This window comes from Canis aureus, chromosome 27, assembly GCF_053574225.1.
Source record: "Canis aureus isolate CA01 chromosome 27, VMU_Caureus_v.1.0, whole genome shotgun sequence".
Lineage (NCBI taxonomy): Eukaryota > Metazoa > Chordata > Mammalia > Carnivora > Canidae > Canis > Canis aureus.
The window spans coordinates 34,132,003-34,153,336 of NC_135637.1; the positions used below are offsets into that span (position 1 = coordinate 34,132,003).

Here is a 21,334-nt window from a genome sequence, read left to right on the forward strand (position 1 = left end):
TTTTGTTGCCTGGCCTGCTCCTTCCTTCCCCAGCCCGAGCCTCCCAACCTCCCGGCCTCCGGGGCTCTAAGCCCGGCGCGCTGCGGCCCAGGGCGGGGCGGCTCGGCGGCGCGGGCTCCCGGCCGGGGCTCCGGCGCTCGGGCCTTCGCCGCGGGCGCCCGGTTTGGGACCTCCCGGTCGGGCCCCTACATCGACGCCGCCCCCGGCCCCGGAGGCGGCCGCCGCGAGGGAGACCTGGCCCGGTTCCGGGCAGAGGGCGGCGCGGACGCCCCGGGCCGGGCGGAGGGGCCAGCGGCAGCTCCCAGCGCGGCCTGGCGCTCCCGCCCAGGCTGCGGCCTAGGCGGCCCCGTTACCTCCCTCAGCCCGCGTGCGGTCAGGGGAGCGGTGGGGCCACACAGGGCCGGGAGACCGAGCGGCGGCGCCCCGAGGAGTCCCGGCCCGCCGCGGGGGCCCCGGGCCCGGGACGCCGCCCCCCCCTGCCCGGCCGGCGCCGGAGAATGGCTTTTACCTTCATCAGCCTCCTGCTGGCCGCCATCTTGGATCTGGTGCTGCTGCTTTCCCAGAATGCTTCGCGGCCGGCCGGGCGGCTGGAGCCCCCGCACTTCCTGGAGCGGGGGAGGGGCGGGCGGGGCGCTCGCCGCCGCGCGAAGCGCCTACTATGTGCCCGCTCCGTGCCGGGCGGATTCGGATGCACGGGCCCGGCAGACGGCCTGCCTCTGCGGGACGTGCACCTCGACGGCGATTACAGAGTGCCCGGCACTTAGTAGGTGCACAACAAATATTGGTTGCATAAGATCATTGAATAACCAAGATTATTTGGGACGCTGAGAAGTGCTGTAAAGAAAAGAAAAGCGGGTGATGGGGAAGTGACTGCGGGGACCTACTTTTCATTGGCAAGTCAGGGAAGCCTCACTGAGGACATTTTATAATAACAGCTAACACTGGAACCTCAGAGGCCAGCTCCCCCCTCCAGTGTCCTATTTTCCTTAATCTTTCTTTTTTTCTTAAATCTTTGAAACCACTCTAAGAGATGGCTACCATCAATAGCCCATCTCACAGCGAACAGAAGCACAGAGAAGGCCAATGATTTGCCCAAGTTCACGCAGCCAGCTGGGAACAGAGACTGAGCCGCTGGCTTCAGGGCCAACTCTGGGACCTGAAGGATGGGATGGAGCAGCTGGGAGGCTGAGGGGAGATTGTTTCAAAACAAGAAGAAAGATGCTGGCAAAGGCCATGAGGCTGTCTGGATGGCCAGAAAGGTGTAAGAAGTATTAGAGGGAGCAAGGGAGGTAGTAAGTAAGTGACAGACTGGGAAAGCCTTAGAAGAACAGGAGAGGTTTGGGGCACCTGGGTGGCTGGCTCAGTGGTTGAGCGTCGGCCTTTGGCTCTGGTGGTGATCCCCAGGTCCTGGGATGGAGTCCCAAGTGGGGCTCTCTGCGGCGAGCCTGCTTCTCCAACTCTGCCTGTGTCTCTGCCTCTCTGTGTATCTCTCATCAGTAAATAAATAAAATCTATTAAAAAAAAAAAAAGAACAGGAGGGATTTGGCTTTTTTTCTATACTCAGTGAGAGACCTTCAATGGATGTGTGTAGCAGCCACATAGTCAGATGTGCATGTTTAAGGAAAGTACTATGATTGGGGAGTAGAGGGGGATAAGCAGGAGAATAGGGGCCATTCAGAAGCTAGTTGTAGCCAATCAGGCAAAACCGATGGTGGTTTGGACATTGCATAGCCGTACAGGCAAAGAGAAGAGTACAGCTTCAGAACACATTTAGGCCTCGTGAAAGGGTTCTTCTCCATCCTGACAGAAGAGAGCTTCCTACAAAAGGAAAGAAGAAAAGAGAACTGGAGATTATATAGCCTGGAATGGGGCTGGCCTTCCAAACAGTGTCCTGGAGCCCAGGCTTGACATGGGTTGTGAGGAGAGCTAGATGACAAGCCTCATGCAATCAAGGTTCCATCTGCCCTTGATCTCCTCCCCCCCAGGTCTGGCATGCAGTAGGTGTTCAATAAACATTCAGCAAATGTGTGAGGGACTCTGTTAGCTAGATCCCTAGAGGCATGGGGAACTTGGAAGTCTGGCCTAGAGACTGGCTTCCCTGCTCCTATACTATGTACCATGAACCTGGTGCTACATAGGCCCAGGTCAGAGAAAGAACACAGCTTTATTGAGAGCTGCCTCCCCCTACAGAGAGACCCACAGAGGGAAAGGGAGCCCTGCCCTGAAGAATTCCAAACCAAATGAGGAAGCACAGCGCATACCCTTAACCTGGACACGTGAAACTAGAAATAGAAGGTGAGGTGAGAAGAGGCCAAGTGCCAAGAACCAGCCTTTGCCATGGCATCTTCCTATGCCCTTACCATCACCCTGCAACATGGCATCCTTGTAGATGAGGGACAAAGGCTCTGAGCAGCAGAGTCCCGTTGTTAGACAAGCATAGAGAAAATGTACCCAGTCCAAGTAGAAAAGATCCCTGGTCTCTGCAGCCCCTCTCCTGCTCTAAAACTTTTACTGCTCCCCAGGGCAAGCCTGGCTTCTGGTTACACCATCCTCCTTCCACTCAGACAAACCATGTTCATTTGCACCTGACCTTTGTGTGCCACTTCCCTGAGCCTTCTGTTAAAAGTGGCCTCTTCCTCCTCTTCTTTCACTCTTCCTCCTCCTCCTAGAATCCAGGCCCTTTGGCTAGAACTTGCCACGTGTTTCTTCTTCTCACAGTCCACACAGTGACCTGGGTGCTCACTTGCTAGGTTCAGAGAAGGAGCTACAAAGGTGGCACCTGCCCTCAAGCAGCTTGCAGCATCCTGAGAAGGCACCAAGGAGAATGCCAGGATGTGGCAATGGTTTGGTGAGGTGTGGGAGCCCAGAGGAGAGGCCTGACAGTGGCCAAGGGAGGGACCTGGGATGGAAGTTGCTCCCCAGTAGGGTGACTGTGTGCCTGGCACTGGGCACTGCACATTTACACCCACCACCAACTTCAGTGGCACCGCAGAGCAGTGTTAAAATGTTCTATTCTGCAGGTGAGGAAACTGAGGCCCTGAAAGCGGTAGCTTGCCCTTCATCACCCAGCTAGGAAGAGAGCTCCAGAACTTAGACCCTGACCTGGTTCATGCTGGTAAAGCTCTGCCTAACCTCCTTCTGCTGGCCCAAAGCCTCACATCCTACATCTCTCCTTTCCCAAGTCCAGTGCTCCTGCCACAGCACACCCCCTGCCTCTGTCCTTGCTGCTCTTTTTGTCTGTGAACACCACCTTATCCATCTGGCAAATGCTAATTCTCCTCCTCCTCCTTCTCCTTTTTTTAAAGTAGGCTCCATGCCCAGCATAAAGCCCAACACAGGTCTTGAAATCACAACCCAGAGATCAAGACCTGAGCTGAGATCAAGAGTCCAACTGAGCCACCCAGGTGCCCTGAGTGCTAATAATTCTTAAAGACTCCGCTTACTGCACTGGCTCACTTGGTTGACCTGACAGCCTGCTATGTGCTATGTGCTGTGTGGTTCCCATGAATGCAAATGCAAAAGTGTTCTGTTGACTCCCCCACTGGTCCTCTGAGCTCAGAACTGTTATCAACCCCATTTACAAAGGAAGAAACTGAGGCTCAAGGGGTCAATCAACTTTTCAGCCACCCAGCTGGTCAAAGGCTCAAACCCAAGTCTGCTCCTCGACTGTGAGGGGAAACCAAGGTCTGGGAGGCCACGTGCCCTAAAGGGCTCCTTCTTTCCCTTCTATCCTCCCTCCGAACATCCCTCTTTCCTTCCATTCTTCCTTCAACAAATCCCATTGGGGGTTTAGTGAATGAGGAAATTCACATGGCGCCCGGCCACCCTACCCTGACTAGATTGGGTGCTCAACAAACAGTTGGTGAAGGACTGACCCATAGAGGCACCTTGGTGGCTCAGTCAGTTGTGTGTCCACTTCTTGACTTCAGTTCAGGTCAAGATCTCAGGGTCATGAGATCGATCCCTGCATCAGGCTTCATGTTCAGTGGGGAGTCTGCTTGAGACTCCGTTTCTCCCTCTGCCCCTCCTGCTGCTCTCACACTCTCTCTCTCAAATAAATAAGTCTAAAAAAAAAAAAGAAGAAAGAAAGAAAGAAAGAAAGAAAGAAAGAAAGAAAGAAAGACTGTCCCTGACCTCCTAGACCAATGGCCAAAAGACTGGAGAGGGGATCCCTGGGTGGCGCAGTGGTTTGGTGCCTGCCTTTGGCCCAGGGCGTGATCCTGGAGACCTGGGATCGAATCCCACATCGGGCTCCCGGTGCATGGAGCTTCTCCCTCTGCCTATGTCTCTGCCTCTCTCTCTCTCTCTGTGACTATCATAAATAAATAAAAATTAAAAAAAAAAAAGACTGGAGAAAAGGTATTGCCACTGGTGTTAATGAGAAGGTAGATCAGGTCTTGTGCTCCAGGCTGCAGAAGAAGGAGGGCAGATGGAATAGGTCCAGAGGAGAAAGAAGTGGAGATGCCAGAAGATGGAAGATAGGTCTGTCCTGGAAACAGTGGATAGCTGAAAACGCTGATGATTCCGACAGCAGCAGGGTCCTCAGGAAGGTGCAGTCATTTGTCTGAAGACTTGGGGATTACAGTTACACTCAGACTGCCGGAGCCAGTGGGCCAGGCTATAGTGGCACCAGTTCAGAGCCCAGACTTGGGTCACACAGGCCTGGGCGCCAGTCCCTGTGCGACCCTGAGCAGTTTGGTTCTCTGGAGAAGACAAAGCAAGCCTCCTTGGCTGTAGTGAGGATTCCAGGATAAGGCCTGTAATGTGCCACCCAAAGGGGCATCTGCCTGATGAGCTGGGCCAGGGTTGCCAGGGTGAAAGGCCAGCCCAGCAGGCCGGGGAGTTCTAGCAGAGAGCTAAAAGCTGGCACACACTTGTCCTTCCCTGCCCAAGAAGGCATGGAATAGGCCAGACACGGCCTCAGGGCCTGGGGGGTAGAGACAAACAATAGTATGGCTCTCTCCAGGTGCCCAGCCCCATCCAGGAAGGAGCAGTGCTGGGGGGTCCAGGCCTACCCATGACTTAGAAGACCTGGTCAGGGGCAGCCCAGGTGGCTCAATGGTTTAGCGCCACCTTCAGCCCAGGGCGTGATCCTGGAGACCCGGGATCGAGTCCCACATCAGGTTCGCTGCATGGAGCCTGCTTCTCCCTCTGCCTGTGTCTTCTCCTCTCTCTCTCTCTCTCATCTCTCATCTCTCATCTCTCATGAATAAATACATAAAATCTAAAAAAAAAAAAAAAAAAAAAAAAGAAGAAGACCTGGTCAGGCCCCTGCTGTGCTGAGTGAACCTTCTTCCTCTCTGAGCTCCAGTTTCTCTTCAGGCAACTGAGGACTGAGATATAATCACTAAGAATCAATGCCAGACACTGGTGGGTGTGCCCTGGGTGGGGTGAGCATGGGAGCCAGTGGCGGCAGACAGCCAGGCCACAGAGGGCTGGGGGCTTGGCAGGTCTTGCTGCTTGAAATCTGATCTCAGCTCTGGGCAGCCCTCATGCCCTAGCCTGCTTTGGCTCTCAGGGAAACCTGCTCTGACAAGGCTATTCACTTCCATCGGCACCATACCCCACACTCACAACCCCTGCCCATGATTCGAGTTTATTATATTCCTTTGCCATGTCTGTGGTTAACCTCTGTGTCCTCCCTTGGACAATAAATTCCATGAGGACAAAAAAAAAAAAAAAAAAAAATTCCATGAGGACAGAGACCACATCTGGCTTATATGCCTCTGTCTTCCTCAGTCATGTATTTATTGAATAGCTACTACATGCTAGGTACTGTTCTAGGTGCTGAGCAGACACATCAGAGAACAGATAGAAAACACATTGGCCCACGGATGCCCAGCTAGTTCAGTTGGAAGAGCATGCAACTCTCTTTTGTTGTTTCTTTTCTTTTCTTTTCTTTTAATTTTTATTTATTTATGATAGTCACAGAGAGAGAGAGAGAGAGAGAGGCAGAGACATAGGCAGAGGGAGAAGCAGGCTCCATGAACCGGGAGCCTGATGTGGGATTTGATCCCGGGTCTCCAGGATCGCGCCCTGGGCCAAAGGCAGGCGCCAAACAGCTGCGCCACCCAGGGATCCCTCTTTTGTTGTTTCTTAAGATTTTATTTATGTATTTGACAGAGAAAGAGAGAGAGCACAAGCAGGGGAAGGGCAGGCAGGGGGAGAGGGAGAAGCAGGCTCCCTGCTCAGCAGGAAGCTCAATGTGGGGCTTGATCCCTGGGATCATGACCTGAGCCAAAGGCAGATGCTTAACCGACTGAGCCACCCAGGCACTCCAAGCAAGCAACTCTTCATCTCAGTGTCATGAGTTGGAGACCCATGTTGGGTGTAGAGATTACTTAAATAAATAAACTTATTACCTAAAAAAATAAACTTCAAAAAAAGGTAAAGAAAACCCTTTGTAAAAAAAAAAAAAAAGTAGAAAAGAAAACACGTTGAGCAAAAATAAGGGATGTGGAGTGGAAACCAGAGCTACAGGGGTCTGTGTGGAAGGGTAAAACCCTTCAGTGGGCTCTCTGGACGGAGCCTTCACATCTCACTAAGACCAGGCAAGTTTTGCAAAGTTCCAGGCATGGGTGACAGATCTGAGACAGGACCAGGCCAGACTGGCAGAGGAAGGGTTGAGCCAAATTGCCCAGGATCCCATATCCCATGACCACATGGTCCGAAGGTCACAGACTGGTGCTGGGGGGAGAAGCAGCATGGAGTACAAGCTTGGTGGTGTGGGGTGAACTAAGACATGAGAGGCCCAGGTGCCTTCTCTCCAAGTCAGTGGAATCTCTGAGTGTCAGGGAGAAGTCGGTTTGTGCATAATAGACAGGAGGGTCTCTAACCCAGAGGTTTCCAAACTTGCTTCTAGCAGTATACCTCTTTATTCAGTCAGAGTCTTCCTTAGAACCTAAAGAATGGGGGATCCTTGGGTGGCTCAGCGGTTTGGCGCCTGCCTTCGGCCCAGGGCGTGATCCTGGAGTCCCGGGATCAAGTCCCACGTCGGGCTTCCTGCGTGGAGCCTGCTTCTCCCTCTGCCTGTGTCTCTGCCTCTCTCTTTCTCTCTCTCCCTGTGTCTCTCATGAATAAATAAATAAAATATTTGAAAAAAAAAAAAAAGAACCTAAAGAATGACACTAACAGGTGGACATGCTCTGTTGAAGCAGGTTGGGGCAGTGTTTCCCTTTCAGCCCCAGGCACATTCCCGGACCCTCAACAATCCTACAATATTTCTCAGGAACGCTGGGGCTTTAAGGAACCCAGTTTAAGGGATCCCTGGGTGGCGCAGCGGTTTGGCGCCTGCCTTCGGCCCAGGGCGCGATCCCGGAGACCCGGGATCGAATCCCACGTCGGGCTCCCGGTGCATGGAGCCTGCTTCTCCCTCTGCCTGTGTCTCTGCCTCTCTCTCAATCTCTCTGTGACTATCATAAATAAATAAAAATTAAAAAAAAAAAAAAAGGAACCCAGTTTGAGAATTACTCATGTAACCCATCTTCCATATCATAAGCAAGTAAGTCAAGACCCAGAGAACACATCTCTATGGCCTATGCTCTCCCTGAGCTCAGAGTACATGGGGGTGACAGGCAGGTCATTGACAATCACTGCACAGTGTGATAAGTGTGGGAGTGGAAGAAACCTGGCACGAGGGAAGCCCTGGTTTGCACATCCACTCAACCATGTTGCAGAATGCCCCTGACATGCCACAGGTAGTGCCAGCCCAAGCGGCAGCTGGATGGTGACTGTGGGGTTCCCAGAGGCTCATCCCAGGGGCCTTTTCCTTGACAGCAGCCTGCCCTCCCAACCTGATGGCTGGAGGTCCCTCTAGAGGCTGCAGCAGGCATCCAGGCTCTGGAGCCCCACCCACTGCCCTGAAGTGACAATCCACTTCTGCCGCAGCCGCCCAAGTGCCCTGGCAAGCCACCTGCTCCTGCCAAGCCTCCGGTTCTCCTCTGTCGAATAGAGCTGACATGAGTATTCCACGAAGATACTCTGCCTGTGGCTACCATATCCAGTGGCCCAACACCAGCTCAAGGCTAAGGCCGTTCCTGCATCACCCCCACCCCCCTACATCCACATCGCCTTTCCCAGAGAACATGGGAAGCCACAATTCCCTGTGTTCCTGTTACACATCATGGCCCAAAGGCATCCACCTCCCATGGCACACCAGTGGTTCAAGGGAACCAGGTTTGAAAAACGTGAATACAGTAGAAAGGGTGGAGCCCATAGAGTCACATATTGAATGAACACAACATGTGCTTCTCTGAGCCTCTGTTTCCCCATCTGAGATGGTGCTGAGGTCACCTGCCCACCTGGCTAGGGAAGTGACTGTGTAAGTGAGAGGGCCTGAAACATAGAGAAGCCATAGACCACAGATAGAGAAGCAAAGGGGTCTCTAATGTGACCACAACATGAAGGTCTAGATGCAAATAGCAAGGTATCGGATGTCCATCTGCATCTGCCAGGAGCCACTTAGTGCTGGACAGGAAAAACAGGGAGGAGCCCGATTTAAGGAGACTCCTGGGCTCCCCAGCCACACTGGCAGCCAGGCCTAGAGAGGCCATGAGCGTGTGTATGTATGTGTGTTACACAGCTTTGGACCTCGCCAACATCTCTAATGAGGCCTGACCCTCACTCCAGCCCTAAGGCATCTGTCCAAGGCCTTGTTACAGCAACCCAAAGCCAGGAGCTTCAGCCAGGGGCTTCAGTTGATGCCAGGTGGTACCTGAGTGTGGGAAGTAGGCAGGCTGAGTGGCCAGGTTGGACAGGGACCTCTGTGCCCTTCCTGCCTGCCTATCCCTAGGGCCCAATCCCTCCTTTCTGGGGAGGGAATTTTCACTTATTCCTTCTCTGAAACCACTCCAGGCAGGGACACTAATATATATCAGATACATCCATATTCCAAATGGAGGGGGTGCCAGGTAGAGTAATCAGGGCTTTAGGGTTCTAGGGGGCCCGGATCCAGCCTGGAGAATCAGGGAAGGCTTCTTGGAGGAGGAACTGCTAAGCTGAGGCTAATGGACAAGACAAGGTTAGCACTAGTTAAGTGGACAAAAACTCTTGCTCCACAGGGGCCTGAGACTTCTCATCTGTAAAATGGTTGGTGTAAATAATGAATGGCAAGCATTTAGTACTGAGCGCAGCACATAGCAGGTTATTGGTCTGCAGGGGGCATTGTTATTTTTGTGTTGGGCAAGGTAGGCATCCCAGGCAGGGGGAACAACACATGCAAAGGTTCAGAGGGCTTCGAGGAAGGAGGATTTTTAGATTCCCGGGAAGAAGCTTGTGAGAGTCTAGGCCAAGCCCTAGATGGGAATATGGGAACTTACGCAGACCTCGATGCAGCTCCTATTGCACACCTGGCCATCAGTTGACAGAGTCCTGGTGTCTCTCTCTCTAATCATGGAAGGCTGGGGTTATCAATACATCCATCGTGTAGAGGCCAGGAGAGGTGAAGCAACCAGCCATGGTCACTCAGCCAAAAAGTGGCAGAGCCTGGACGGACACCCAGGTCTCTGAGGCTTCCCATCTGCCATGAGTCATCCGGAGTGAGTCCCAGGGAGCACAAAGGCTACCTGTGTTGCCTCTATCACAGCAGCCCTGACTAGCCTCAGCCAAATCTCTGCTTGCAGACCTCAGTTTCTCTAGCTGCAAAAAAAAAAAAAAAAAAAGGGACTGGGATTAAAATCAGGGAGCTGCCAACCAGAGCCTTACTCTGGTGTAGGCACCGTGTGCCCTCACTTTATCGAAACCTCACAAACGGAAGAAATGGATGTTCGGAGAGGTCAGGGTACTCTGGGGGGTCCCACAGCGTAGAAAGAGGTTGCGTTGTTAGCCCATTTTACAGATGAGGACATGGAAGTGGCACAAGAAGCTGAAGGATTGTTTGGTTCCAAAGACACACCAACCCCATCTGACCACATTGCCCCTTGGAGAGCCAATAGAAAGTTCTCAGGCCTTGCTGCCTCCAGGGAGGTGGTGTAGGGAACAAGCTGGGCTCCTAACGGTCTATGACTTCACCTTTTTGGAGAAGCAAGAAACCCTGGGCACTTCTGGGCCAGACAAAGGGGGGGCTGGGCCCCCATGGGGTCCTCATTCTCTAACCTTCCTTCCTGGCCAGCCCCCCCACTCTGGGTTCTACTTGATCTTCTCTCCTGAAGATACAAAGTGTGAGACCCCCCACTGGGAGAAAGACTGGGGAGTGGTCTTCTCAGCTGCAACTCTGAGTTAGGGCAGATGGACTCAGAGTGCCCATAGACTCCGAAGGCAGAACTTTCAAGTGAGGGACACCTGGGTGGCTCAGCGGTTGAACATCTGCCTTTGGCTCAGGGTGTGATCCTGGGATCCTGGATTGCGACCCGCATCGGGCTCCCTGTGGGGAGCCTGCTTCTCCCTCTGCCTACGTTTCTGCTTCTCTTTCTCTGTCTCGTGAATAAATAAATAAATCTTAAAAAAAAAAAAAGAATTTTCTTTTTTTTTTTTTTTTAAGAATTTTCAAGGTGTGACTCCCCACTAAGCTACTTCCAGGAGGTGTGACCATGAAGAGGTCCTTATTTCTCAGAGTGTCCTTGCAAGATGATCCTAACAATGAACCAAGAAAACATAGCCCAAGACTTTGGTTCTCCAAGGAGGCTACCTCTGTTATCTCAGCGGGCACCATGCCCAGACTGTGTGCTCAAGACTTCTCATCTGTAAAAAGGGCATAGTAAGTTTAAATAGATAATGCATGCAAGTGCCCAGCTCCTCAGGGGTCCGCGGAAGGGTAGGCACCAGATGCACCCTCCCCTAGAAGGTTTGGTGGGTATTCTATTGTGGTTCCCAGCCACTTAGGCCAAACAGGCCACCTGAACCGTGCCAGGGCCCGACGGGATTTGCTCACCCCCCATCCTGATCCTGACCCACACAGGGAGCCCCTCCCTACAGGACCAGAGCAGTGGCCAGCGCTTGCCCTGTCGCAAGTTGGCCTGAAAGGGATTGTACAGTGCCTGGGAGAGTATCCCCCAGCGGGTCATGAAGGACATGACACCAGGAACACGGAAGGGCCTAGGATCAAAGCCACCCCTGTGCCTCCCAGAAGGACACGGGCTGCGTTGAGCAAGGGTGTCTGGAGCCCAGCTCCCGCGTGGGCAGCCAGGAGAGGCGCTCAGGCTAGTACCCCCGCAGCAGAGGGCGGGGGAACGCGCTCAGAGGCGGAAGGGGCGCGCGGAGACCCCCAGGGGCGCCGGAAGGGGCGCGCGGGGCGGTTGGCCGCAGCGGGGGCGGTGGCCGTTGGCTAGCGGCGGCCTGGGCCAGGCGAAGTCAGGCGTCTGGCCGGGCCGTGGCCACCATGACCAAAGACTCGCCCAGCCCTTCGGGCGGCGGCCGCGCGACACCCAAGAAGCCGAGTAGTCCGGGTCCGTCGGCGGCGGTGCTGGAGGAGCAAAGGCGGGAGCTGGAGAAGCTGCGGGCGGAGCTGGAGGCCGAGCGGGCGCGCGGGCGGGCGGAGAGGCAGCGCTTCGCGTCCCAGGCGCGCCAGCTGCGGGAGGCGGCCGAGCGGGAGCGGCAGCAGCTGGTCGACCATCTGCGCTCCAAGTGGGAGGCTCAGCGCGGCCGGGAGCTGCGGCAGCTGCAGGAGGACGTGCTGCGGGAGCGCGAGGCCGAGATCCGGCAGCTGCTGCGCTGGAAAGAGGCCGAGATGCGGCAGCTGCGGCAGCTGCTGCACCGCGAGCGCGACGGCGTCCTGCGCCAGGCCCGGGAGCTGCAGCGCCAGCTGGCCGAGGAGTTGGTGAACCGTGGCTACTGTGGCCGCGCGGGGGCGCCCGAGGTCGCTGCTGCTCAGTGCAGCTGTCGCCTTCAGGAAGTGCTGGCACAGCTCCGCTGGGACACCGACGGCGAGCAGGCTTCACGTATCCGACACCTGCAGGCGGCGCTGGACGTGGAGCGCCAGCTCTTCCTCAAGTACATCCTAGAGCACTTCCGCTGGCATCCCGCTTTGCCCGGCTCCCACGATCCGCAAGCCTCGCACGCTTCGGAAGAGTCGCCCCCCCATACCGCCGGCGACGCCCACGGGCCCCCAAAGTCCGTCTGTGGACTCGAATCCCTGGATGCTGACAGCCTGAGCTCTGGCGTCCGCGTGCGCTCCCGCTCCCTAGACGTGGTGCCCGCCGGGTGCTCCACCTCCCCAGACGGCCTGCTCCACGCGCGCGCCGGCTCTCTGGATTCCTTGGCACCAGCGCGTTCCCGCTCTCTCGACAGCACCCTCAGTTGCCCCAAGGAATCCGAGGAGCAGGCCTCCTCGCCAGGCGCCTCCATCGTAGGCTCCCCGAGTCCGCCGCCGCCGCCGCCGCCGCCGCCGCCGCCATCCGAGCACAGGAGACCTAGCGATCCGCCGGGAGAAGATTCCGGGAGCCAGCCCTGCGAAGCCGGGACCCCCTCGCCGCCGGGCCTGGACTACCAGGAGCTGCTGAAGCAGAACTCGGAGCTGTCCGAGGCGTTGCAGGTGCTGGCACGCCGCTGCTCCAGCCTGCGGGAGGAGAACACGCAGCTGCGGCGCGCAGGCTTCCAGGACAAGTCGGACAAGGTGAAGCGGCTCAAGGTGAAGCACGCGGAGCTTACAGGCCTCGCGCGGCGCCTGGAGGACCGAGCCCGAAAGCTGCAAGAAACCAACCTGCGGGCTGTGAGCGCGCCGGTGCCGGGCGAGAGCCTCGCTGGCCTGGAGCTGTGCCAGGCCTTTTCCCGCCAGCGCGCCCGGGACTTGTCGGAGCAGGCGAGCGCGCTGCTGGCCAAGGACAAGGAGATCGAAGAGCTGCGACAGGAGTGCCACTTGCTGCAGGCAAGCGTCGCCTCGGGCTTCGGCAGTGGCCTGCGCCCTGGCGGGGGTGCCGCCCAAGCCCAAGCCCAGTGGCTCAACATCAGCGAGTTGGACCGGCTGCAGCGCGAGTCCCAGCGGGAGGTGCTGCGCCTGCAGAGACAGTTGACGCGGCAGCAGGCCACCAGCAGCGCCCGAGCCGAGGCGGACGGCCAGGGCGCACCGTGCGAGGAGGCGCGGCGCCAGGTGCAGGCGCTGGAGCTGGAGCTGGGCGCGCGGCGGCGCGACTGTGAGGAGCTGGGCGCCCAGGCGGCAGCGGCGCGGCGGCGCAGCGAGGAGGCCGAGACGCAGCTGCAGGCGGCGCTCCGCGAGGGGGCCCGGCTGGCCCAGGAGAACGCGCGGTTGCAGGCCCAGGCCGACTGGACGCGGAAGGTGGCGGCCGAGAACAACGACGTGCGCGGGCAGCTGGGCCGCGCGTGCCAGGAGCGCGACGCCGCCGGCATGCTGGCGGAGCAGCTGCTGCAGCAGGCGGCGCGCGGGCAGGACAGGCAGCAACAGCTGCAGCACGACCTGCAGAAGGCCCTGCACGATCTCCAGGCTGCTCGCGAGGAGATGCTAGCGCTTCACGGTCAGCCTGGGCGCCCTCTCCAGGAAGCCCCAGAGGCCCCCCAAGCCCCCGAGGCTCAAGTTAGAGAGAGCGGAAGGACCGAGCTCCAGCCGGGGCCTGAAGACCAAGCATCCTCACAGCGCAGCAGAGACAAGCGGGAGAGTCGGGAAGCTTCTCCGCTGGAAAGCCCAGTTGCCGTCGGGGAGCCAGGCAGTGACCCTCAAGGGCCAGACAAAGTCCCAGCCAATCGACCTCTGGACTCCAGGTCCCAGGCTAAGAAAGCTAGCTCCCAGTCGAACTCTTCCTCTGAGGTGGAGTCCGTGTGGGCCACAGTGCCATCTTGTCCTACTCTGGATATGGACACAGCCAGCGAGGTGGAGGATCTCGAGCCTGACAGTGTGTCCTCCACCTTGGAAAGGGGGGACCCAGAGGCCCCCCTGGCTCCCAAGCTCAAGATCTTCCTGGCTCGGTATAGCTACAATCCTTTTAAGGGCCCTAATGAGCATCCAGAGAGTGAGCTGCCCCTGACAGCTGGGGACTATGTATATATCTTTGGGGACATGGATGAAGACGGTTTTTATGAAGGGGAGCTTGAGGATGGCCAACGGGGGCTGGTGCCCTCCAACCTGGTGGAGCAGATTCCAGACAGTGACATCCTGGGCTGCCTGCACTCCAAATCCTCTGACTTTGGCCCCACTCGACTCCCACCTGGACAGGGCACGCGTTTGAAGGAGGACACTGGTCACAGCTTATTGCCTTGGAAAGCCCAGGAGGCTACGGACAAGGGGCCATGCCAGATGGTGAGGGCAGGCTCCCAGGCAGAAGTGGCAACAGAGATCTCAGATGCCATGATAGAAGACAGCTGGCTGGGCTTGCTGCGGTGTGTGGAGGAGAAGGGCTTCTCCAGACCCCTCCTGGGACCCCGAGGGGTTCTTTGCATGGCCCCCACGCAACTACACCTGCAAAGTGTTGCAGCCACATCGGCCAAGATTACCTGGGTGCACAGCAGCAGCAGCTACATCCACATGGTGTATCTCAATGACCAGGAGCATGCCCTGACCCCAGCAGGTGTGAGCTGCTACACCTTCCACAGCCTGCGTCCTGGTGAGTGGTACGAGGCACGGGTGGAGGTGCAGCTGCCTTGGGACTTGCTGCAGGTGCACTGGGAAACAATGTCCTCTACCATCACCTTCAACACGCCCCTGGCAGGACCCCCTGACCCTCCCCTGGATGTGCTGGTGGAGCGCCATGCCTCACCAGGCCTCCTGGTGGTCAGCTGGCTCCCCGTAACCATCGACTCTGCTGGGTCATCCAATGGCGTCCAGGTCACTGGCTACTCTGTGTATGCTGACGGGCTCAAGGTTGCGGAGGTTGCTGATGCCACTGCCGGGAGCATCCTGCTGGAACTTTCCCAGGTCCAGCTGCCCATGATGTCCCAGAATGTCTCTGTGAGAACCATGTCACTTTGGGGAGAGTCCCTGGATTCAGTGCCGGCCCAGATCCCTCAGGACTGCTTCACTTGTCACCAGCTGCCAGAGACTTCTTCCTTTAACTACACCTGTGGTGACCCATCTATCTGCAGAGTCACTGTCCCCGTCTGTTCTCAGAGGCTGGCGCTGGCTCCTGTGAATGCCAAAACCAGCTCCCATACTCCTGGAAGCTGCGGGGAGCCCCAGGCCAAGTTTCTAGAAGCTTTCACTGAAGAGCCCCCAAAGAGGCAGTCCCCAGGGCCCAGCCTGAGTCCAGAAAGAGAATGTGCAAGTGCAGGGTCTGCCAGCAAAGCCCAGGGGCTTACAGAGGCCCAGGAGGTCTGCAGAAAGGACCTGCTCTTCCAGCAGAGTTCCCCAAACCACAGACCACCTCTGCCCAGTGGCCAGTCTAGGGAAGAAGAAGACCACTGCTGGCACACGGGCACCAGACAAAGCCCTGCTTCTGGAGTCATTCATCTGTTTCCAGAGTGTAGGCTCAAAAAAGAACTGTATCCGGAAAAGCCTGCCCTTGAGAAGATCCTTAGGCAAAAGCAAGATCCCCAAGTGTTCATCCCTCCCCAACTGGACACCAGCCAACCATATGTGTCAGATTTCCATGACATTTTGCAGAAGGAGGAGGAGGCGGCGGTGTGCTTCAGTCTATGGGGCACAGAGAGGCGAGAGCAGAGAAAGGAGTTTAAGACTCAGAATGGGAGAGGTCAGGCTCTGGGGGGCAAGAGAGAGTGCCAGCTCCCAAAGTCCAGCCCAGCCCTTTGTCCAGCTCCGTCCAGCAAAGTCATTAAGATTTCCAGGGGTGCCCCCTCACCACTGGGGACAGGGGTGGACACTCTGGTCAGGGTCTTTGTGGCCCTCTTTGATTATGACCCTCTGGTGATGTCTGCCAACCCCGAGGTTGCAGAGGAGGAGCTGGCCTTCCAGAAAGGGCAGTTGCTGAGAGTGTGGGGCTCTCAGGACCCTTGTGGCTTCTACCACGGTGAATGCAATGGGCAAGTGGGCAACATACCTGGCCACCTGGTGGCCGAGGTGAAGGTGGGCACAGAGCAGACTGATGGGAGATGGCATTTGCCAGTGCAAGAGTACCTGCCACCTGTGGCCCACCTCGACGACTTTGGGGAGCTCACCAGCCCCCAGGGCTCCTTTCCTATACCCCAAGGGAACCCGAGGATGTCACCACTGTGGACTCCAACAACTATGATGGCGGCTTTGGACTATGACCCCAAGGATGGGTGTGCAGGGGGCAGGGTGAAGGGCAAGCTGTCACTGAGGGCAGGGGATGTGGTCACGGTCTACGGGCCTGTGGATGAAAAGGGATTCTATTATGGGGAGTCAGGTGGTCACAGGGGCCTGGTCCCAGCCCACCTCCTGGATCACCTTTCCTTCCATGGAGAGTGAGCAAGGCTCCCACCGGGGTAGTGGCCTCTGGCCACCCACACCCCACCAGAGGAGAAGCAAGCACTGGGACCCTACCTCCAGCACCCCTCCTCATCTCCATGAGCAGCACTTGCTCCAGGCGTCACTGTGGGTAACTGACGGCAGTCCCCAGGTGTCCCCTAGCCTCTGAGAGGAGCAGGGCTTAAGTCTAAACTGAGCCCAAAGAAAACCGAACAAGCAGCCCATGAGAGTCTGACAGGAGTTGTCAGTGACCACGATGGTGTTTGGAGAAGTGCCTTTTTCTGTGCTCAGTATGCATTTTCTCTGGGAGTTTCTTTAGGATTTTCCTCATCCATTGCCTTGTATGAAAGTCACAAGAAAAGCCTGCCTCTTAAAAAAAAAAAATTGACCAGAACATTATTTTTCTATCTTATGTTCAACTCATTAAAATGTTCATAGAAAAAAAAAAGAAAGATAATACTTTAGAAGTAAAAGCACAACCAAGGGAAACTCAAATATACCTGTCCCTCCTCTCTCTTCTGTCTGGGATCCTGCAATGACTGCAGATAAGTGTTCCAGCAGGGGAGGGAACCTCCTTTTTAGGGGGGCCTCAGCTTAGGGTCTCTGGCAGGGCCACCAAGGGGTCAGCCAAGAACCAAGGCTGAGGAACCAGGGCCCCAAAGACTGATGCTGGTGCCTGTGACCCTGGGTGTCAGCCTTGGTGGAGGTGGGATCAGCATCTCCCAACTGGGGATCCCACTGTGCATGGCATTAATAACTGACCCCTTTCCCCAGTGCATCTCCTTGGGAGAGCGTTTCCCTATTTCCCCCATCTTACAGAAGAGCCTCTGAGGCTCAGCGGGGGGGAGGGGGGGGCCTCTCGTCAGGTCACACAGCTGCAGGGCTGCTTGCTCCCACAGTCTTCCAGGCTCGCCCTCTGGGAGAGTAGGAAGGAAAGGTGGTCTTCATCCATCTCTGCTTCTGTTTGACACCTCTTTGTTTCCCTGAGTCCAACAATGATGTCAAAAGAAGGGCACCACCTGCCTGGGTGCAGGAGGAAATGACCAGAAGCATTTCTTCACAGGCAGAAGGATTGGAGCTACTAGCAGTTTCCCTGGAGAATGGGGTCCAGAGGGTTCCACTGGAGCTGAAGGCAGAAACTGGGACGGAACCGATCCAGAGATTCTATCAACCTGACACACTGCTGCCTTACCCTCACAAAATATAGGAACTAGTGTAGCAGTTGTGGTACACACACACACACACACACACCTCGTGGGTGGAAGTCTGGCCTCATCCTGAGAAGGAAACTGTTCCTTACTGAACTTGCTTTTTTTAAAAGATTTTTATTCATGAGAGACCCACAGAGAGAGGCAGAGACATAGGCAGAGGCAGAAGCAAGGTCCCTGCAGGGAGCCCGATGTGGGACTCGATCCCACCGTGGGGTCACGACCTGAGCCAAAGGCAGATGCACAAACACTGAGCCACCCAGGTGCCCCTTACTGAACCCTTTTTTAAAGAATTTTTATTTTTAAGCAATCTCTACCCCAAACTCGAGACTCGAACTCACAACCCTGAGAACAAGAGTTGCCGACTCTATCCACTGAGCCAGCCCGGCACCTCCCATCTTGACCACTTTTAAGTGTATAATTCAGTTAAGTATAATTCCTGTTGTCATGCAACCAATTCCTAGAGTTCTTTTCACCTTGCAAAACTGAAACTCTGTTCCCACTACTTTTTCTCTCTATTAATTTGACTATTCGAGGGACCTCCTATAAGTAGACTCACAAAGTCAATTTGTCTTTTTTGTGTCCAGCTTATTTCATTAAGCATAAGGTCCTCAGGATTCAGCCTTGTAGCATCTATTCTTCCTTTTTAAGGCAGAGTAATATTCCACTGAATGCACAGACCACATTTTGTTTATCCATTCATCCGTCGGTGGACCCTTGTGTTGGTTCCACTCTCTTGGCTATTGTAAATAATGCTGCTACCAACATAGGTGTGCAAATCTCTCTACTCAGCTTTCACGGTATTTCAAACTGTCAAGTCCCTGTGAGCTCACAACCCTGAATGGAGTCTGAGGACAATGAACAACAAGAAAACCACTCCTGTAAGAGAGGAGAACCTGGCCCCTACCAGCTCCTGGGCACAGGTTAGGAGGCTTGGGGGGCTGCCCATGGACCCAGGGAGTAGGGACAAGTGTGTTTGTGTTTAGAAACACACATTAGAAGAGCAACATCAGTTCATCAAAAGAAGAGAAATTCTAATCCACTTTTTTTTTCTAATCCACTTTTTAAAAAGATTTTACTTATTTGACAGAGCACAAATTGGGGGAGGAGTAGCAGCAAGCAGAGGGAAAGGGAAGCAGGCTCCCCGTGGAGCAGGAAGCCTGATGTGGGCCTCGATCCCAGGACTCTGGGATGGTGACCTGAGCCCAAGAAGACGCCTAACTGACTGAACCACCCAGGTGCCCCCCTACCTACCTTCAAAATTAAAGACAATGACTATATTCCATAAGAACCCAATGAGAATTATGCTAACCATATTGTTGCCTAATGTTGTTCACTTTGCATCCTTCCCTGACCATTGGTTGAGATTGCTCCCATTGTTCCAACAGCTGCTGAACAGTCTGCGGAGGTTATGAAGTGGCATCCCCCCCACCCTACACTGCAGCCCCTACCCTGCTTTATTCACCCCCTCCCAGCCCTAATCTATAGCTGCCTTGTTGCCATGGTCTTTGTCTTCTGTGCCCCGCCACACACACACACAGCCATCTCCGCAGAGTGTAAGCTCCACAAATGAAGAGATCTCTTTGGCTTATTCATTGTCTGGCTCATGGTGGGTCCTCAATAAATCCATGTTGAATGAAGGAACAAGCAGGTTTTGTAGAGCCTCTGTATGTGGCCTCTCTGTGCTGGGCCCGGACACTGGCCTGGGCTCCAGGCATTCATACCACATACTGGGCTTAATCCATTGGTATAGAGTTAAGATGCTGACCCTGAGTAGTAAAGGATACCTTTACTAATTCTGACCCTGGGACACTGGGGTAGGTGAGGAAGAGGGGATCCTAGTCAGTGGCAACACCAGAAGCAAAGGCCCTGAGGCATGAGAACAATGAGTGATTGAATATTTGGGGCAATAAGGGGACAGTGGCACAGACAGGGGAAAGAGATTGGGGACAGGTACTCGCTGGTGAGGGCTCCCTCTCCTTGAAGGGCTTCGCAGTCCCCCGGAACTTCCTGCTGATGCCACTAGGGGGCAGCCTGGGTGCACAAAGGGCTGCCCCCCCAGGGATGGTGCACGGGGGAGGAGCTTCGTGGACCCACATCTGTGTTCTCTTTGACCCCGCAGGCCTCGGATTCTGGCCCGACCCATCCCTATTCTCTCCCTCCCCTCTCATCAAAGCACCCTGAGGTGCCCCTCTTCCCTACCTGCAGTGGTCTTTCTGGGCACCCCCAATCCGTAGAAGCCCTGGCAAGTCTGACACCCAGCCGCAGGGAAGCCTCGCTCTTGGGAGCTCTTCTTACAGTCCTATTCCTACAAATCCTAGTTTCCTCGAGGCCACGGGAAGTTTTAGTGAATGAGTAAAAAAGCACAAGGCCTGGTGGGCTGGAGGAGACAGGGCCATGGAGTGGTGGAGCAGCTGGGCTGCAGAACCCAGCCAGCTAGGTCCACACCCTGGCCTGCCAGTGGACAGCTGGGAGGCTCTCTGAACCTCAGTTCCTTTACCTCTGGCAGGGCTGGGTGTGGGGCAGGAGGTTATTTTGAGCGGGTTGTATGTACAGAGCATTGGGCCCAGAGTCAGGACCCAAAGGAAGACTAAGAAAGCCCAGGTGGCAGGGCTGACGGGTCGAGATCCAGCTTGCTTCCCACCAGGGCACTGAGAACATGAAAGCTTTGAGCAAAGGCACAGGAAGGTCATGCAGGTGTAGCGAGGTGGGCAGGCTAGGAAGGAGCAGGTGCCTCGTTGTGGCCTGCTCTGGGGCCTCTCCCCGACCGACCGGACCACCTGGAGGCCCAAAGCCTGTCCAGGCCTGCCCAGGAGGGGCTGGGAATGGGAAACCCAGCTGGCCAGAGGGCAGAAGAGCCTATGGAGTGGGCAAAGGGGCAGCATCTGAAGAGCCTGGAGAGTTCTGGAGCAAGGGTCACCTAGCCTGTCCTGGTGCTGTCCACTTCTGCCCAGGGCCCTCTGGTCAGGGCAAGTCTCAGCACCTCACCAGCCCTCCCCCCACAGAGGAAAGGCTTTCAATTATTTCTCATCACGGACCTTGTTTCCTGCTCCTGCTCCCCACAGCATTGGTATGAGTTACCCCCCTTCACAAACAAGGAGACCCAGTGGCAAGAGAAAAGCAGCTGCCACAGAAACAGCATGAAGATGCCCAAGGGACTCCCTCCTTCCAGTCTTTTCTAAGGCTCACCTGCCATGGAGACCCCCATCCAGCTGGAGCCCCCTGGGACTAATCTGTCCATCTCCCTCTACTTTTCAGTGCCAACCCCATTTGCCCCTTGCTACAGTGCATTTTTCAAAATATCAGAACACAATAATAATAAAAAAAACTCAGAGGGGGTGCCTGGATGGCTCAGATGATTGGGTGTCTGCCTTCAGCTCGGGTCATGGTCCCAGGGTCCTCGGATCCAGCCCTGAGTTGGGTTCCCTGCTGGGTAGGGAGCCTGCTTCTCCCTCTCCTCCCTGCTGGTGCTGTCTCTCACTGTCTCTTTCAAAGAAGTAAAATTTTTAAAAACTTAAAAAAAACCCAACACACCCCAAAACCCTCAGAGTTATTTCCAAGGCCCATTTTAAGCTCATTCTACCTTTTTGGTCACACACCACCCCGTGCCAGTCTCACCCCAGTGGAAGTCGGATGGGTGGGGGCATGTGGGAGGTAAGATGTTCCACCTAAGGCAGAACACATTGGGCCAGCTTCGGTCTTGTGAAACCAGGTGGAGCCGGCTCCAGGATCCTTCCTGGGCACTGAGGGTTCCTGGAGCCACGGTGGTACTATTGACACCTCACCTGGCCCCACAGGCGCAGGCAGCCTCTGGGCTCGGCCCCATTCCCAGGAGGTGGGTGGGTCTGCAGTGGATGTTTTC

At 55.6% G+C, this 21,334-nt stretch overlaps 3 protein-coding genes across 5 annotated transcripts in view; 1 reads left to right on the forward strand and 2 right to left on the reverse strand.

The window, feature by feature from the left end:
- The window catches only part of UBE2L3 (ubiquitin conjugating enzyme E2 L3), a 74,950-nt gene extending 65,543 nt beyond the window's left edge, over positions 1-9,407 (reverse strand). The window contains exon 1 of one of the 3 annotated variants that reach the window (XM_077874584.1): positions 9,318-9,407. In XM_077874584.1, the coding sequence (XP_077730710.1) occupies positions 9,318-9,392 (75 nt within the window). In that variant the 5' untranslated portion in view covers positions 9,393-9,407. Of the gene's footprint in view, positions 1-508; positions 633-9,317 lie in introns of those variants that run through there. The other 2 variants (XM_077874586.1, XM_077874587.1) reach the window with 2 other exon arrangements.
- Positions 1-21,334, reverse strand: part of LOC144299440 (uncharacterized) — a 130,514-nt gene that overhangs the window by 78,953 nt on the left and 30,227 nt on the right. The gene's annotated exons all lie outside the window — the stretch shown is intronic.
- On the forward strand, positions 11,232-16,721 carry LOC144299193 (RIMS-binding protein 3A-like). The gene has a single exon (XM_077874579.1). The coding sequence runs from the start codon at positions 11,315-11,317 to the stop codon at positions 16,262-16,264; it is 4,950 nt and encodes a 1,649-aa protein (XP_077730705.1). The 5' UTR covers positions 11,232-11,314; the 3' UTR covers positions 16,265-16,721.